The sequence below is a fragment of the Hevea brasiliensis genome, chromosome 13, assembly GCF_030052815.1.
Source record: "Hevea brasiliensis isolate MT/VB/25A 57/8 chromosome 13, ASM3005281v1, whole genome shotgun sequence".
In the NCBI taxonomy this organism is placed as follows: Eukaryota; Viridiplantae; Streptophyta; class Magnoliopsida; order Malpighiales; family Euphorbiaceae; genus Hevea; species Hevea brasiliensis.
In genome coordinates, this window is record NC_079505.1 from 81,088,204 (window position 1) to 81,108,851 (window position 20,648).

The following is a 20,648-nucleotide window of genomic DNA, read 5'->3' on the forward strand; positions in this document are numbered from 1 at the left end:
ACAAAATCAACAAATTCGGATCTTAGATTGGTAATTTTTTGGAGTGGAACTTCTCTTAGAGGCAGAATTTATTCGAATAGGAGCTAATTCTTCTTTCACACCTACTGGTAACACTGAACTCCATCCAGCTTTGTCCAAACAGGTCAGACAAATTAATATGGAAGCCTTTATTGAATGGTGTCTTCTCTGTTAATTCACTGTATAAATGCATTCTGAGTGCATCTTCTCAAACCATGGATCCTCTTCCTTTTATTTGGCAGGGACTAGCTCCACCCAGAGCTAAAATAATTGTCTGGCTTGCTTGCCATGAGAGAATATGCACAAGAAGCTGGTTATCTGATATTAATATTATTGAATCCTCCATGAATGTTTGCCCAAGATGTCAGGAAATTGATGAATTTGTATCACACTTGTTCTTATTTTGCAATTTCTCTTGGTGGGTGTGGTCCTGGATATTTAATTGGTGGGGTACCTCTTTTTGCATACCTAAGTCGTTTGCCCAATGGAAGAATCTTTCTATTGGGAAATTTCAGTCCAGAGTTTGGATGTGCCTATTTTATGTGATACTCCGGTCCTTATGGCTCTTTTGTAATAATATTGTATTTAATGGAAAGGAAGTATCTTTCATGGACCTCTGCTCTCTTATTCTGTTCTGCCTCTCGGTCTGGATGAAGGCAATAAATCCATCCTTCCCATTTTCTAGTACTGACCTGCTTATTCCTTCACAATCAATCAGATGTTAGACCAATCCACCGTATTTCAAGCCGCCTACGTCATGGTTCATGCCCCTAACTCTTGCTTGAAGCGGAATGTAGATGGTTCAGCTTTGAGTAAGCTAGGTAAATGTGCAATCGGTGGTGTCTTGCGAGATGAGAATGGGCATTTTATTTGCATTTTTTCGTGCCTGGTCGACTTAGATGAGTCTTACAGTGCTGAACTGAAGGCAATTGGAAAAGCTTTAGAGCTTCTATGCTCCACCCCCAACATTTTTAGAAATACTACTTGATTCTCGGGTAGCCCTTTCATAGGTTCAGAACCCGAATGCTGCTCCCTGACGTTTCTCCCAAATCATAAATGCAATCAGCTCCTATTTAATTGAGCTGCCAAATATTACTTTTTGGCATGTATTGAGCGAAGCAAATTCGATTGCAGACTCCTTAGCAAAGCAAGGCCTTAACAGACTTGAGGACTTCGTGGCATTTTTTAAAAAATCTAGCCTCAAAGCTATGAAGTTCCAGTTATGTAGGGGCTGCCATACCGATATCAATATTGTTTTATTGGTTATTTGTACTTTGGTGTCCATTAAAATGGTATTCTTGTTGGCATCCAGGAGTTGCGTTGTTCTGGCCATCAGGAGTCCTAGTTGCCTCTTTGGACTATTCTTGGTGGCTGTTGTCGCTGAGAATTGTCTGGTGTCCGAGAGCTGTACTGTTCTTTTGTCCAACTATCTGTTATGGTTGCTACTTGACTTGTCCTTTTGTCAATTTTGGTTGCTACAAGTTTGATCAATTCTGGTTTCGCATTTGTATTCTGTGAACTCCTAACATTTGTGAGTAGCTTGTTTACTTTAATTACAGGACCTCTCTTTAGTTGTAATCCTATGCTGGTTTTGTCTATTTTTTATTGAGTTTTTCTCTAGATTTTTTCGCTTAGCATTCGTTGTCCTAAGTTCGGTATACTAAGTTCGGTATACTAGGAATGTCTGATGATCGAGTTTAACTGGACAATAAATGCTAAGTTTTTCCTGAATATGATTTAATAAATTTTTTTGAGCTTATCGAAAAAAAAAAAAACTGTCCTGAGGAAATTGCAGTTTGAACATGCCAGTTTAAATTAAAATTACAAATAAACAAAATGCAAGCTTTTTAATTTATATATAACAACAAATTAATAAAATAAATAAAAGAGAGAGATGTAGACCATATTTATCAGGGAGAATGGCGGAAAGCATAGTTGCACCATAATTAGTTAATTTGATTGGAAAATCTCCCCTCTGCTGTTCATACACTTTAATTTGATTCTCTGCTAGACAACCAATTGGAATTAGAAAATAACAAAGCCACCAAGAGAAAACAACAAAACGAAGAAGAAGACATCCTGGCCATTGTTGATATGTCAAATGATCAGAATGACAATCTCAAATACCCGGAACTAAGCATATATAGACAAGAATTCTAATGGGATTATACAAGTGAGGATAAGGATGTAAACGCCAAATTTTCCAAAAAACAAAAAATTCGACAGATCAGAATTTTAGAAAAAGGAAGCTATACATGTGACTATTTTGTTATGATTTTTCCTTTTTTTTGCTTTATAATTTTTAAACTGGAAGATATTCTACCTCGTATGTTGGAGTCAGATCATAAGGAGGTATTTTTCTCCCCCGTAAATCCTTAATTTTAATGTAAACATCAGGTGCGAGGAAGCTGATGCTTGATTGTTTAATTACAGGTTTCAGCTGCCAAGGTGTTGCAGGAGACATACAACTATATCAGAAGCTTGCACAGAGAGGTTGATGATCTTAGCTAGCGGCTATAGGAGCGATTGGCAACCACAGACACTGCACAGGCTGCCATTATTAGGAATTTACTTATGCAATAGAGCTGACAATTGCCAGTTAGTTTAGCTATCGTCTTCCTTAATTATTTCCTCGTACTTCTCTCTATATCCTTCTTTCTTCTAGGTTTTTATCGTCACTGGCTAGAGTACCTGGCCTAATGATCATGATGAATGTGTACGTAGTGCATTTTAGTAGTTAGAAATCCCTTTTGCAAGCTTTAAATACGAGGGGCCTACCATTTTGCTGACGCATGAACTCATGCCAATTTTCTAACTTACGAATTGGATCTACTGTGCCAAGCCCCGCGCAGCTTTTGGTGGCATAAGGCACTTCTTGAAGGCTCCCCTCTCCCTGTACTTTGACGATAAAAAAATAAAAATAAAAATAATAATAATAATAATTCACTATTGGATATGAATGGTGCGGATCTAGAAAATACACTAAAAAATAATATATTTAATATTTGTGTCAAAGCAATTAAGTTTTAAATTTAAGAAAATAATATTAATACTTTTTATTGGTAAAGATGAACTTACAATAAAAGCACACAATAATTTATTTAATATATAGAAATTAATTGATTTTTTATTAATTAAAATATATTCTCTATCTTAAAAAGAGTATTCAATACTTAAATTAATGAGAAATTAATTTAAATAAATATATAAATGCATAAGAATCCTTTATTTTAAAAAAAAAATTCAATTGATCCCTCTTTTCTTGTAGCGGATCTGCCACTGCGAATTGCATACAGCATATCTCAACACATAAAATATAGGGATATAGGCTAAACTTCTAATGAGAAAAAAAAATAAAATTATGAGCTTAAAAGTAAAAAATATTTATCAGTGAATTTTAGCTAAATAATAATATAGTCATTTTGTAATTGAGAAATTTTTAATTTTAATTTTAATTAAAACCAAGTGAATAATAAAAAAATTAAAAAAATCCACATTATATATTAGGATGTCTCTACTTGCTGATGGGCTTCATTGACTTTGTCCTCCACTATATATAACATTATAATGCAAAATATATTGTCATTTATTTATATAAATGAACAATTAAAAGGAAAAAAAAGTAAAAATTTAAAATCTTAACCTGTTATATTATAAAATAATATTTATTTATTTGCTTCCTCATACAAGATAGAACATAGAAGCAATTAGTTAGCTTAATAAAGTCCTTAATTTTAAGTATGGAGATTTTAAGGTCTCCATTATAATGACGCCCTTGTTATTAATGGGCTTAACAAAGCCATTAAAGCTCTAATGGACACTATTTGTGTTGGGCAATTTGAGTGGCCTATGAGCTCATATTATCTGTTGAAGTAGACAACAATATATTCTTTTTCTTCTTTCTTTCTTTTATATTTTTTCGTTGAAGACTAAATTGTTTATTTACTACTTTTATTTGGTAAATTATAATATTAAGAAAAGATAGCAAAGTCGTTGGCCTTATTGATTTATTGATTTTCAAATAAAAGTCTCCACAAGCTACAAAACCTCCCCATACTCCTCCACCTCGTCTTTTTATTATTCTTCTCTGTGTTAATAATTTGATGTTTGGGCTTTTAATTAAAAAAAAAAAAAGAATTATATTAGTGAGATTTGAATCCTAATACTCACTCTTAATAACCTTTACCTCAAGATTTAAACACCAATTTGAGTGCTTATAGATATTAAATTATTTCCATTGTTTTTTTTATCTTTTTAATAATATTTTACCTATAAAAAAATTTTGATATTAAATCAATGATAGATTTTTTTTCTCATTTTGTAGTCCTAGCTTGGCTTTCATGTTAACGAATAATTTCAATTTTATTAATTTTTTTTATTTATATTCGATTTATCATGAATTTAAAATATAAAATATATGATAAAACTCACATATTAAATATATAATTCTACATGTTTATATTTTAAATCCATAGTGGACCGATTCGAAATAAGAATTTTCACGATTTTATTAGTTTGGTTGCTATGTTTTCAGCTCTTTCAGTTTCTTCAACCACTTCAGTCTTACTAATCAAGAAATTCATTTTATAATCATCTTAATTAGGTTTATCGATTAATTGCAAATACGAGCCTCTATAATTATATAGTATAACTGGTATATGCACACTCTGGTGCTTTTAGTTTAAGAATTAACACTTAGCCATTTACAATATTTGTTCTCTAAAATTCAAAAGGGGTTAAATGAAAAGCCTAATCTCTGATTTCTACAATTTGAAAAGGAAAAACATTAGCCATCTACAGTAGCACCCACCTTCTCCTTCATATTAATCCAACGAGATCTTAAACACTCACTCCACCTTATCTGCTTCCTATTGACTCACGTCAATTTTAGTTGCTTTGCTTTGGGTGTTGAGTTGGTGCCATTTTCATCATTACGAGGGGTTGAGTTTTCTCTAGTTCAGGTATTGATTGTCATTTATATGGAGAAGACATATAGAAGTTGGTTGTTGGGTTTGACTGCATTTTCTTCGATTCTTTGCTATGTTTAGTTATTAAGAAAATTAATAAGAAAAGAAACAGTGCGTTTTGAAGGTATAAGAAAATTACTTACTTTCATTCATGTATAAACGCTCACATTAATTTTTATAGGAAAAAAATGTACTTAATTGTTATGAAATTTGCATATTGAAAATATTATAGGTTTCTCAAATAGTTTAGACATGTAATAGGATAAAATGAATAAATTCAGAAATAAAATAATGTATTAAGCCAATAAAAGATATATTATAAACATAAACAGGATAGGGTATCATAAGCTCATCTTCTCCCCACATATTCCTTCCATGCCTGGTTCAAAAGCGAGGCACATTTTCAATCATGATGGGTAAATTTCCCAGCTCTAAACAAAGCGACATATATAAATAAAAGCAATTATATGAGAGCATTTGGTTGCAAGGAGAGTCCCCTTCACAGGTTCAGATGAAAGATTAATTTTCACTTGATCTCCAATCTCGAACTTAGAGGGCACTTGCACAGCTATTTTGTCCTCAATTAATGGCATATATGTTGCATGCATTGTCTTTTTTTTTTATAAGCAATATTTTATTGATAAATGAAATTCTAAAAAAACTTAACATGGACGTCACTAGCTAACTTAAACCTATTGTTGCATGTACTGTCTCTTACTCATATCATCTTGCATTTTTATTCAATTAATCAACTCCATAATTTTAATAAAAAAAAATTGTCAACTCTATAATTTTGATAAAAAAAATTAACTCTATAATAATATCATAGTAATGAGAAATGTTAGAATGTAACCGTTATAATTAATCATTGATCATTATGAGTATCATATGAATCACATCATAATCAATTGTTGGTACCTATAGCTAGGCAATTTCAAACCTGCACAATGGACAAGCTCTGTTCTTTTCTAACCAATTAAGAATGCACCCACTGTGATAAAGATGGAAGCAAGGCATCCGAGTCACCTCTGATCCAATCAGTTGCTCCTCCAAACAAATCATGCAGTGTTTTGTCGAATCTTCATTTTTTATTATCTCCAAAGCCTCCATTGCTGTCTTGGTTGCGGGCACTAAGCGTGATGCTAGGTCATCATCATCTCCACCGCCTTCAGTATCCATTGCCTCAAAACCAGGAGGAACATCAATTTCCACCCTTATATGCAAAACCTTTCGACCCATATAGCGTTTATTGCTTTCCATTTGACGAGCAAACCCCTAATATCCTATCCACCATGTATGGCTGAACAGGGATGTCCATGTCAAGCAGGATTTGATATATGGTTGACACGGATGTTTCTGGGCAAAACAACTCGTTTCGTTCAACTAGGAATCTGTCCTGGATCACGTCACACACCTCATCATAAAATTCCAATTCATCTTCCTCCGTTGCTGAATCATCCAGCGGAGGCATGAAGGTGGCCACAACCTCTATTCAGAACATATGGCAGGAAAAAGAATGATCTTCAGCTTCAGCTCTGTCCAGTGGAGTCACATGGCAACAAATTTCTTGACCTTCGGTTGACATCTCTAAGCTTACTATGAACATAAAGAAGGGAGAGATGTGAAAAAGAAATTAAATTTTCGAAGGAAAGAGATGGTAAAATAATAGCAGATTCAGTATTGCAGAACTGGAAAGTCTAATTCCTATGAAATTAAAAATCTCTTTAAAAATAGAAAGAGGAATAAAACCTAATATTGCTGTATTTGAGTTATAAACCAAATCCAAGTCTGATAAGGAAGTTAACCGTCTTGATAGGGACTACCTAATTAATAGCTTTGAAGTCAATCCTTTTCTAATATTGATGTGATTGCACCCAAAAATCCAAATCCATTTAGACTACGGACCCTTTTCCCAAATTCACTATAAATAACTAAAGCTTACCTATTATTACCTTGTTCTTGATCTTTAAGCATTAGATAGAAGAAAGATAATCTCTCTGCGTTGTTCTCTTCCTTGCTGTTCTTGTTCAAGATGCCCACAACCTATCAATGCGAGGCATGGCTGGGGGAAGCAGAAGACATGGATGATTCTTTGGCAGAAGCAGTGTTATTCATTCACATATATTCGCACATTATACCTTTTGATTCCACGGAGGAAGGTACCAGCAGTGCCGGCGTTACAATCACAATCTCGAAGGAGTTTCAAGTGAAAAGGGAATATCTAATACATGACTCCACTTCTTGGTCTACCATAATGAATATGCTTTCAGAGATGAACATGCCTTTATATGTTCAACCCATAATGATAATGAAAATAGCAGAATGTGCACAAGAAAGTCGAAACTTGGAACGAAAGGTTATTCCAATGTTTGTACATCTTAAGACTATCCAGTCAACTAATAGTAGTACAGGTCCTGATGAGGCTGATGCTTTCATGGAGTCTTTCGACTCGCAGAGCTTAAGGTTCATGGGAGCTAGTCGGTCAGCCATTGAAGCATTAGAGAAGGTAAAAGTTAATAAAGGTTCTTGGGAGCAATGTGTGATATGCTTGGAAGACATTTCGATTGGTATGGAAGCTACCCGCATGCCATGTTCGCACATCTATCATGGAAGTTGCATAAGAAATTGGTTAGAGAATAGTAATCTTTGCCCATTATGTAGGTTTCAGGTGGCCAGTTGAGTTAATTAGTAGTTCAGTACGATTTTGGCTTTGGATAGAACGTAATGACTAATGTATTCAATTGAGAATTTCTTTACTTTACTTTATTTTTATTTATCATATTCTTATCATATTCTTTCTTTTCTATAAAATTTTCGCCTTCTTTGTACAATCATCTGACGAAGACCCACCTTTACACTTACATTGGTTACAACCAAACCCAAACAAACAATAGGAGCAAAACGGGTAAAGAGGCGTTAAGTTCTAAACTCCTTTTTTAATGATCTAATCTTATTGGAAAACAAAAAAATGTGATCAAGTCCCAATATAGTATAAAAAAATCGAATATTCTACCAAATTCATTTGTTTAGGATTTGTTTTTTTTTTCAGCAAAAATCCTTAAAACAAAATTATTCATTCCCTCTCTAATAGAAGTGGGATCCTTATTTTTATTTGATCTTTATTTTTTTAATACCCCCTTTCTTTGGTAATGAAATGCATAGAATATATTAAAACTTCAATGCGCAATTTGAATGAGATAGATTGTTTAAAATTAAAATTTTGAATTGAGATTACACAAAATTGGAACAAAAAAAAATATATATATATATAAATAAGAACAATAAAAGAATAATAAAAGAATAATAATAATTAAGGACCCCCTTGGGAATGAAATTGTGCTATTTGCCCCCCTTTCGCAGAAAAGGGAGAGATGAATTGATGTATTTTCCAAATTAATGTTCCAATATCTTCTTATCATTTCTCCCCACACTTCCTCTCTCTCTTTTTCTTTTTTTCCAAGAAAAAAGAAAAAGAGAGACGGGGTACCCTGAAATAAATAATTGTTCCGATGGAACCTTCTCTTTTCCCGGAGATTGGACGTTGATATACGATCCAAGCGATTAATTTCTTTCTATTCTTTACTTTCTTTATTACTATTAACAAATCACATGTAACAAATCCAAATCACAGGACCGCGATTAATTAAAATAAATTTAATTAAAATAAATAAAATAAAAGGATGAATCCGCTCTTAGGAATCATTAAATCCTATAAATGGTTGTTCTGATGTATCATAGAAATTTTTTGAAATGCAAGAATCAAATAACTCTCTGTAGTGGAAAAAAATATCTCTATCTCTAAATTCCCCCTCGAATAAATGCTTCTTTTTGGTTTTCAAAGGAATGTTCTTATGTTGCCTTGAGCCTTGCACTAATCCTTTGAATCCGGTACCAACGTGTATCATACCGCCTAGAACAACGTTTTCTTTCATGCCTTTCAACCAATCGATACGATCATGGAGAGCGGCTTTTGCTAAAACGCGAGTAGTTTCTTGAAAACTAGCCTCGGATATGAAACTTTGAGTATTCAGAGATGCTCGCGTTATTCCCAATAATATGGCCCGTAATGATGGCTTCTTCCAAAGCGTCCCGTTCGCTCCGCTCGCAACAATCCAATTAGTTCTCGGATGAAAAAACATTAGACATTCCGTCTTAAAACCAATACTTTTGATGTTTTTTTAGGTACAATAATTTTTATATGCATATTATGGATCTGCACCCTTGGGATCGATAAACCTTTTGATCTTATTAACTAAACAGATACGACTTTGCACTATAGTTAGCTCGGTACCAATCAAGAATCCCCAAGGAATTCCAATTCTTGTTATACACTGCCCAACCCTCCACTCTCTTTTCTAGTTTTAATGATAGTGAATCAATTTAACGAACTTCTAACACTTGTTCAACTGTAGGAAGAACCTGAGTTATATCACCAGATATCGATTTTTAATATATAAATGAAACTAATGTATTTCCTTCGTAAAGTATTTCTCCATAATGGCCATGAACGGTTGCTCCTGGAGTGGCCAAATAAGGCTTAGCGGATCTTATTACTACAGAGTCAATGTGAACAATTATAACTTGACCCGATTTTAGATGTGGTCCCTTTTTGGCCATACATAAATTTTCACAAATAAACTGTCCCAGGCTAATTATTGTGAATTTTTCTTCACAATAATTATGATGGAGAAAATACCAATTCAAATTGAATGGATTCAAAACGCTGTTACTGCATGGATCGGGATTATGAAAGTAATAAAGAGAGAAAAAAGCCTTTATTTTTTCAAGCCTTACTTGTTGTGTAATGTAACATAGTAATTAATTATCCTTTTTCAATCAGGAGAGATGGCTGAGTGGACTAAAGCGTCGGATTGCTAATCCGTTGTACGAGTTATTAAATCAGGGTTCGAATCCCTCTCTTTCCGGTTTCGGTGATGACTTTGGAATTTTTTTTATCTTTTCTTTAAAATTTAGCGAACCTTTTTTGTTTTATTTAATATTTAAAAATGTAGAATAGATAAAAAAATGCTAAGAACATTTAAAAATCAAGAAAAACCTTATTTTTTTTTATTCTTCACGTCCAGGATTACGTCCTGGATCATTAGATAAAAATCCAAAGATGAAGAGAGAAACAAAGAATATCACTACTGTGTAAACAAAGAGTTTGAGATTAAGCATTATAAAATCTCCAAGATCTTTTTTTGGTTTAGAAAAAAAAAAAATAGATTCTCTATTTTTATACCACATATTCTATTTTAACACCAAGAAATGCAGTGGTTTCTAGAAATAGAAAAGACTTTTTCTTTTGTTAAATTCATTTGTATGTAATAAGAGTCGAGTCTTTCATTGCCAAAAAATTTCTTTCATACCTAAATTTAGATGTTTTTTTTCATAACTACAATTAGGGCTCTAATAGGATCTGGAATGGAAAAAAAAGTTCAGAATGAGAAAAAGTGGGATGATCTCAATAGATTGGCGATAAATAATTGAATTGAAGAAAGGGTTTGACGAATGCAACTCTATAGGACAACAAAGCGTATATACAAAAAGCTTTAGGTAAGCCGTTGAGAACTTTTTGAATCACTATATTACTTGATTCAAAAAGTTCTTACAAATGCCAATTTGGTTACAATTCATTTTTTTTAACTTAAATTTAAGAGACGAAAAAAGAAGTTTTTTTCATTGTATAACATAACAATTTTTAATTTTTAAAAATCATAGGATTTCTTTTTTTTTTTTTGTTTTATTTAGAAAAACTATCTAACTATCTATAAAAATTATTAGATAGAATAGCTTCAACCCTGTCAACTGATAATGAGAAAATAAAATCCGGATAAATACCAATACCTATTACGATGAAGGATAGAGATCGAAACAAATAACTCCCGGTCCGTAATCAAAAAAGAAGAGTTTGGGGCATTAAGCCTTATATCCATAGAACATCCGGCGTAACATTGATATTAAATAAATAGGATTTAATATCATTCCATCTTCAATTACAAAATTATTTTATATTTTTGACATTAAAAGATATTTTTGGCGTAATTATTCCAAAAATACTATCAATTCCGCAAAAACCGCTCATGCCTGGTAATGCAAGGGAAGCTAGTGATAAGATACTGAATGTCGTGAATATTTTTGGCATTGAGGTAGCCATTCCACCCATTTCATCAAGATAAACACGACGTATTCTATCATAACCCGTTCCTGCCAAGAAAAAAAGTGCGGCACCAATAAATCCATGTGATATTATTTGTAAAATGGCTCCATTGAGTCCCATATCACTTATAGAGCAAATTCCTATAATTATGAAACCCATATGAGATACAGAAGAATAGGCTATTCTTTTTTTTAAATTTCTTTGACCAGGAGATGTTGAAGCTGCATAGATTATTTTCATTACGCCTACTATTATCAACCAGGGAGAATAAATAGAATGAGCGTTAGATAATTATTCCTTATTGATTCGAACCAATCCATATGCCCCATTTTTAATAAGATTCCGCTAGAAGCATACAAGTACTATAATGTGCTTCCCCATGGGTGTCTGGTAACCATGTATGTAAGGGTATAATCGGTGATTTGACAGCAAAAGCAATAAGAAATCCAATATAGAAAAATATTTGTTCAACAAAGATGTGAATTAGGAAAGATTGGTCGATTAAATATGAACCGGAGACTGAATCTTGATATACCCCATAACAATACATTTTTGTTACCACGAGATATATTGGCAGCTGCAGATCGTTTGATTGAAATGAAATTTGGAATGGGTACACTTGACGATATGAATCATTTCACAAATAAACGTATTCGCTCAGAGCGGATCTCTTACAAGATCAATTCGGATTGGCTCTGATTCGTTTAGAAAATGTAGTTAGAGGGACTATATGTGGAGCAATTAGGCATAAATTGATACCGACCCCTCAAAATTTGGTAACTTCAACTCCATTAACAACCACTTATGAATCTTTTTTTGGATTACACCCATTATCTCAAGTTTTGGATCGAACTAATCCATTGACACAAATAGTTCATGGGAGAAAATTGAGTTATTTGGGTCCTGGAGGATTAACAGGACGAACTGCTAGTTTTCGGATACGAGATATCCACCCTAGTCATTATGGGCACATTTGCCCAATTGACACGTCTGAAGGAATCAATGTTGGACTTATTGGATCTTTAGCAATTCATGCCAAGATTGGTCATTGGGGGTCTTTAGAAAGCCCATTTTATGAAATCTACGAGGATCAAAAAAGTACGGATGTTTTATTTATCGCCAAATAGAGAGGAATACTATATGGTAGCGGCAGGAAATTATTTGGCGCTGAATCGAGGTGTTCAGGAAAAACAGGTTGCTCCGGCTCGATATCATCAAGAATTCCTGACTATTGCATGGATTTGTTGTGATACAAAAGTTTTTTTTGATTGAAAAAAATGTATAAAAAAATGTTATTGTTATAGTTATAAAAAATATAGTTATAAAAAAGTATTTTTCTATATTTCTATATTTATATAAAAATATAGAAAATAAAAAACATATACATATACGTATATATATGTATAATAAATTAATATTAGAATGGATAGAGAATATAAGAATAGATAGCGTAAAATACAAGAGGTGATCTATAAAATTTTATTTTATCTATATCTATATTTTTGATCTCTTCTTTTTTTGTTCAATTGATTAGAAATTTTTATATTTCTTTTATTTTATTTTTTTGCTAATTTATTTTTTTATTTGTGTCTTATTATTCATTCTCTTTTTTTATTTTGATTCCGATTGTATCTACATAATCTAATTTTTTTTAGGAGGGGGGGGGAAGGGTTGCTAACTCAATGGTAGAGTACTCGGCTTTTAAGTGCGGCTAATATCTTTTACACATTTGTATGAAGAAAGGGATTCTTCCATACTATCGTTATTGTTATAGTTTGTCAGACCACGATTGATCACGAAAGGAATGACTGGAAAAAAAGCATGTCGTATCAATGGAGAATTCTGAGAATATTTCATTTTTGCCGGATCGACCCAAACTTTATATGAATTTTTGGTGCGGAACATAAAAAAATGAATTCAAAATTGGGTCGAGTGAATAAATGTATAGACTCCTAAGGTTCAAATTAAAGTGAAAAAAAAAATCAAAGAGCATAAGTTCTAAATTTCAATGATAATAAAATATAAATAGACGTTAAAAATAAATTAGTACCTAATGCGGGAATTTCTATGAGCAGATTTTCTATTTTCTTTTAATAAGTCCTAACTATTAGGTATTCTCCACTATGAGGGGGAGATGGATGTGTAGAAGAAAGAGTATATTGATAACGAGATTTTTTTCCAAAATCAAAAGAGCGATCGGCTTGAAAAAATAAAGGATTTCTAATTATCTTTTTATCCTATCCTATAATACACATAAATACACATAAACCAATTAGATGGAAAAAAAGAGGGGATGGACTTATAAAATTTTGTATAGAATAGCAAAACAAAAAGTGATTCAATTTCTACCATTATTATGATATTACATATTCCAATACGATTGAATACCAGTAAAATAAATGGATTCGGGATTTAATCTTTCGATGAGATAAAGAACCAATAATCAGAAACAATATAAAGTTGATTTTTTTTAGTACTTAGTTTTTTCGTGGATTTCATTGTTTAGTTCAAAAAAAAACATAGAAGAAATATATTTTTATCTATTTTTTTAATCGAGTTCATATAATACGATTGAAATGCATAAGAAGGTTTGTTTATTAAACATACGCAGACATAACTATAACTATCTATAGTTATAGTTATAGATAGGCATACAGGCATTCCAACCCATTTTAGTGGAAGGCCGCGCTATTTGTTTACATCCATTAGTTTGTAAGGGATTCAATGCAGACTTTGATGGGGATCAAATGGCTGTTCATGTACCTTTATCGTTGGAGGCTCAAGCAGAGGCTCGTTTACTTATGTTTTCTCATATGAATCTCTTGTCTCCAGCTATTGGGGATCCCATTTCCGTACCAACTCAAGATATGCTTATTGGGCTCTATGTATTAACAAGCGGGAATTGTCGAGGTATTTGTGCAAATAGGTATAATCCATGTAATCGCAGAAATTATCAAAATAAAAGAATTGACGGTAATAACGATAAATATACGAAAGAACCCTTTTTTTCTAATTCCTATGATGCACTTGGCGCTTATGGGCAGAAAAGAATCCATTTAGATAGTCCTTTGTGGCTCCGGTGGCAGCTAGATCAACGCGCTATTACTTCAAGAGAAGCTCCCATCGAAGTTCACTATGAATCTTTGGGTACCTATCATGAGATTTATGAACACTATCTAATAGTTAAAAATATATTTAAATAAATTCTTTGTATATACATTCGAACTCTTGTTGTTCATATTTCTCTTTATCGAGATATCTATGTAGCTATAGAAGGGTTTTGCCAAGCATTCTCATATAGTATCTAATCTAATCATAGGGATCTATGGTAAGTAATTATATGATACCGGCAAGAATTCCAATCTCTTCGGTTCAACTAGGACCATAGTTCCTGAAGTTATACTCGCATCAAGATAGAGAATAGGTAGTTTCGAATCATTGACTCAAATCCATTGTCGAACCTTACTCAGCGGAATATGGAGGTACTTATGGCCGAACGGGCCAATCTGGTCTTTCACAATAAAGTGATAGATGGAACTGCCATTAAACGACTTATTAGCAGATTAATAGATCATTTTGGGATGGCATATACATCACACATCCTGGATCAAGTAAAGACTCTGGTTTCCAGCAAGCCACTGCTACATCCATTTCATTAGGAATTGATGATCTTTTAACAATACCTTCTAAGGGATGGCTAGTCCAAGATGCTGAACAACAAAGTTTGATTTTGGAAAAACACTATCATTATGGAAATATACACGCGATAGAAAAATTACGCCAATCTATTGAGATATGGTATGCTACAAGTGAATATTTGCGACTAACTGTTTTTACGTATATTATAAGTAAAAAAGCAGTAGGAACTAGAATGAACAGTGCAGTCGCAATAAATGCAAGAATATTTACTTCCATAATCTCATCGTTTCGTTTTTCTTTACTTCGCAATAACTCGGGATTTAATCCCATAGAGATAATAAATCTTTCGCCTCTAAATTCAATGGGATGATTTCCATCTCGATGATATCGAGTCTGATCAATATCATGAATAACAATATCTGAGCTATCAAATCGATTCATCGTCGAGAATTGAATATTCTTATTTTATTTCATTCATTTACTTTCAAGCACCGATTGTTCTTAACTAAAGTCAATCAGGTGCATCATATACCTGATTTTGTATAGTTTGGAGCTTTTCATTATTAGTTCATGCCTTTCTTGATCAGAATGTACTACTTTTACTTGAGTTGGTATGATAAAGACTCCCTTACAGGTTCAACTGGTATGGGTACATTTATTCCTGTAAAGTAATATCAAAATCAATTCACCAAAATACATACTAGTATCACCTAAAATTTGATTTAAAATCGTTTCATAATGATTAAATTAGTCTGTTAGAAGAACCAAAAAAAGAAAATTGACCCAATAGGAACAATTTTCATTTGAGACTCCATCATAAAACTAAGATCTAATACTAATAGAAGCCATAGGAAGAGTGGAACTTATTTTTTAATGATACATAAAACAACATTTTTTTCTAAAAAAAAAAAATAAAAACCAATTATTCATTAACTGAGCTGAAACGACAAGCTAATTAATAACAAAATTACTATTTATTTCTTGAAGAGGAACTCTGGTAGCTAGCTAGTTAACGAGTCGGCTTTGAACCTATAAATCATAACGTGCTTGTAAGTCTCTCCTGGATTCACAATCTGGGATGGAAAATTGGGGTGATTAACCAAATCAGGAAACCCTTGAGTCTTCAAGCAAATTCCAGCATGCTTCTTGTAGACAAATCCATCTTTACCCTTAACATTGTCCAACTTATTACTAGTATAGAACTGCAACTCAGGTTTATTAGTCCACAGCTCCAGCTTCCTTCCATATGCATTTTCTTTCACCACTGCAGCCTTCTTCAAAGTGCCCAGGATTCAAGTCCTCTACCACATAGTTAACATCAATATATGGGGGTCAATTAATTTATTATTGATAAAAATACATTCTCCATTAAAAAAGAGTGTTCAATGCTTTAATTAATAAGAAATCAATTTAAACAAATATATAAATGCATAAGAGTGCTCTATGGAAAAAGAGGAGTCAATTAACCCCTCTTCTCTTGCAGGGGATACAATGGCATATAACATATCTCGACACATAAAATGTAAGCATATAGGCTCAACTTCTAACGCGAAAAAAAAAATTATGAGCTTAAAAGCAAAAAATATTTACCAATGAATTTTAGCTAAATAATAATTTAGTTATTTTATAATTACGAAATTTTAATTAATACCAAATGAATAAAATAAAAAAATCCACATTATATATTAGGATGTCTCTACAAAAGCTGCTTGCTGATAAGCTTCATTGACTTTGTCCTCCACTTTACATGACATTATAATGCAAAATATACTCTTATTTATTTATATAAATGAACGCTTAAAACAAATAAAAAAATAAGTAAAATTTTAAAATCTTAACTTGTTATATTATAAAATAATATTTTATTTATTTATTTGTTTCCTCATGCAAGATAGAACATAGAAGCTATTAACTGGACTTAATAAAGCCCTCAATTTTAAGTATCGAGATTTTAAGGTCTTTGATTATAATGATGCCCATGTTGTTAATAGGCTTGACAAAGCCATTAATGCTCTAATGGACACTATTTGTGTTGGGCCAATTTGAGTGGCCTATGAGTTCATATTATCTGTTGAAGTAGACAACAATGTATTCTTTTCTTGTTTCCTTCTTTTATATTTTTTCATTGAAGACTAAATTGTTTATTATATAATTATACTAAAACACACAACACTTTCACTGTTTCTAAAGGTGAACAGTAAAAGTGTTGGTTTATCCCCTACTTATTTTGTTTTTCCCTTACCTATATGGCTCCTTATAACAATGTGTGTGAGAGTATATTTTTTTTTTTTCTACCTTTACACATGGGTTTTTAGGATAGTGAGTGTGAATGAGTGTCATGCAACAAGAATATTAAAATTACACTTTTATCCTTTATTGTAATTATTTAAGTGATAAGTTTTTAGCATTTTCCTTTTTTCTTTCATCTTCTACCAACTTCTTCCACCAAGCCTCCCTCTATTAAAAACCTGTGCTGGAACTCAAGGTACTCTTCCTTCCCCTTTTTTTAATTTCTTTATTTGTGCATGCTTTTGCTATTTTCTTATTGAAAATAAAATTATGCAAAAGAGAGTTTTTGTTTTTTCTTAGTTTCTATATATTTTTAAGAGCATACTATTTTATTGACATATTATTTTGGAAGCTCCATGACTTATGGGAAATAAAGGAAGATACATGATTTTTTTTAATAATGAATATTTTTTCCTTATTGAAAATAAAATTATGCAAAAGAAAGTTTTTGTTTTTTCTTAATTTTTATATATTTTTAAGAGTATACTATTTTATTGACATATTGTTTTAGAAGCTCCATGACTTTTGGGAAATAAAGGAAGATACATGATTTTTTTTAATAATGAATATTTAATATTACAACACAAATATTTAGGTATCAAATTATTAATTCATTTATTGAGGTAATTTTTTAATTATGTATAATTGATAAAAAGAAATATATTAATCTCATTGAATTATAATAGAGAAAATTATCATATAATATGAAGAAGATACATTATATAATATATTTATAGTTAATGATAATGATTATTAGAAATTGAAAAATTAAATGGTATTATCTTGGATTATTATTAGTAGTATTATGATAATGATTATTAGAAATTGAAAAATTAAATGTATCATTTTGGGTTATTATTATTATTAGTATTATTACTCTTTCTTCCCCTTTTTTTATTTCTTTATTTGTGCATTCTTTTACTATTTTCTTATTGAAAATGAAATTAGGCAAAAGAATTTTTTTTTTTAGTTTCTATATCTTTAAGAGTATGTTGTTTTATTGAGAAATTCTTTTGGAAGCTCCATGGGAGATAAAAGGAAGATAAAAGATTTTTTTTAATAATGATTGTTTAATATTACAACACAATTATTTAAATATTAAAATATCAATTTATTTATTGAGGTAATTTTTTTAATTATGTATAATTGATGAAATGAAATATATCAATCTCATTGAATTACAATAGAGAAAATGATCATATAACATGAAGAAGGTGTATTATATAATATATTTATAGTTAATGATTATATTTAAAATTGACTATATATATATATATTTGAATTCATATCATAGGGTGTGACGAAATTTTTACGCTGGTTGTCACCTACGCTTGTGTCTCCTCCCGCTGTGCGCAGAATAGTAGTTGCTCCTTCATACATATCTTTCAATACTTATATGTACCTAATAGATACCCTCTTTTATTCTAATACATTCCATAAGACCTCTCTTGGAACACTATCATAAGCTTTCTCCAAATCAATAAAAACCATGTGTAGATCTTTTTTCACATCTCTATATTTCTCCATCAAGCTTCTAATAAGAAAGATCGCTTCCATAGTTAAACGACCGGACATGAGGTGGATGAGTGGCCATACTAGACTAGATAAAGTCCGTAATGAGAGTATTAGAGAAAAGGTAGGAGTGGTGCCAATTGAAGATAAGTTGAGAGAAGGGAGATTGAGGTGGTTTGGTCATGTGAAGCGTAGACATACGGAGGCTCCAGTTAGACAAATATAGCACATTAGGTTAGAGGATAGAAAGAAAAAAAGGGGTAGACCTAAATTGACTTGGAGGAGATTAGTACAACATGACCTAGAAGTATTATACATTTCTGAGGATTTAACCCAAAATCGTTTAGAGTGAAGAAAGCGAATCCATATAGCTGACCCCAAATTTTTGAGATAAAGGTTTAATTGAGTTGAGTTGAGTTATATATATATAGCTGACCCCAAATTTTTGAGATAAAGGTTTAATTGAGTTGAGTTGAGTTATATATATATATATATATATATATATATATATATATATATATATATATATATATATATATATATATTAAAAGAGGCGGCACATTTTCTGTTCCTAAGAAGTAACAGTAAAAGTGTTGCTTTGCCCTTTCTAAATGTATATATTATATTTTGAGGATTTTCTTTTTTTTTTTTGAATTTGGATATTTGCTGCAGTTTAAAAAACTAAGTATCAGTGACTGCTGAGCCCTACCCTCCCTCCACTGGAATTTCTTCTTTTACCTTTCACCTCTTCTTTTTTTTCTCTATTTACAAATCTCTCTCTCTTTTTCCCTCTATTTTGCATGTGTTAATTTAATTTGTTTTTTATTTCAAATTTAAAATTATTAATTTAATTTACTTTTAATAAGTTATCTTGACTCCAAAAATATAAATATAAAGTAAATAAAAATTTCATGTGTCATAAAATTTTAATCTATATTATAATAGATTAAGTTAAATTAATGTATACATATATTTTTAAGAAAAATGAATATTTACATGTCTCATTTCAACTTTTATTTAAATTTTAATTGTTTTAAATTATTTAATTATTATACATATGCATTATTTTTATCTACCAAACCTATTACCATAAAAATAGTATTAGGCTTTTCTTAAATGGGTTAATTAATTTACTTTTTTTAAAACTATATTATTATTATTGTCTTCTTTTGTAACTAGATTCTATAATTAATTTTTTCAATTATCAAATTATATTTTATTTGATGTATTATAATAAGTATATAATATTTATAAGCAAATAATAAATATTATATTATCAATATTAGTTAATCTTAAACTAAACTATACATATATAACTGATATGTAATATAATGAAGAATTAAAACTTTATTTTAATTAAATTGACTAAATAATTTTTATAATTATTGATATATAATAGTCTTATTTAAAAGATGCAAGTTTAATATTTTATATTTTAATAAATTAAAATTGGATATGTTTTTCTTTTTTATTTTTATTTTAAACTATTCTTTTTCCTGATTTTTTTTTTCTTCATGGGCAAAACAAGTGGCAAATTTTTTTTAGTGCACACTTTTTTTTTCAATGAGTGCAGCAAATGGCAACACAAAAAGGAATGATAAACAGTAAAAGTGATACATTACATCACTGAAAGAGTTCATATTTATTATTTTTAATTAATTTTTATTTATTAACAATGGAGAAGGAAAAAAGTTTCTAATAATACAATCTAAAATTTACTGAATATTTATTAATGTGAGCTGCAAAATACAGTTGACCTTAAATTCAACAAAATTAATCACTTTTATTTAATCAAGTTTTTATTCTATTTTTTGTAGCTCTTATACATTAATTTAAGAGGTATTTTTTAATTTTTTACTTATTATCATCATTAATTATAAATATAATTATGCATATCATTTTGTTTGTATATAAAAAAAATAATATTTTTGAATTGTTAAGAGCTATATAGATATTTTGATAATTTATATTACATATATATATATCGATTATTGAGAAATATTATGTCAATCCGGGCAAGCACTGGCAATCATGCTTGTTTACTACCTTTATTTGGTAAACTA

The 20,648-nt window shown here is 30.9% G+C and overlaps 1 protein-coding gene and 1 pseudogene across 1 annotated transcript; one reads left to right on the forward strand and one right to left on the reverse strand.

Annotated features, from left to right (window-relative positions):
• Positions 1–5,909: 5,909 nt before the first annotated feature.
• LOC110660431 (E3 ubiquitin-protein ligase CIP8-like) lies at positions 5,910–6,570 on the reverse strand (annotated as a pseudogene).
• A 447-nt stretch (positions 6,571–7,017) lies between these two features.
• LOC110658676 (putative RING-H2 finger protein ATL35) lies at positions 7,018–7,665 on the forward strand. Its single transcript, XM_021816403.2, has one exon. It carries the CDS (start codon positions 7,018–7,020, stop codon positions 7,663–7,665), a length of 648 nt encoding a protein of 215 aa, XP_021672095.2.
• Positions 7,666–20,648: the final 12,983 nt, after the last annotated feature.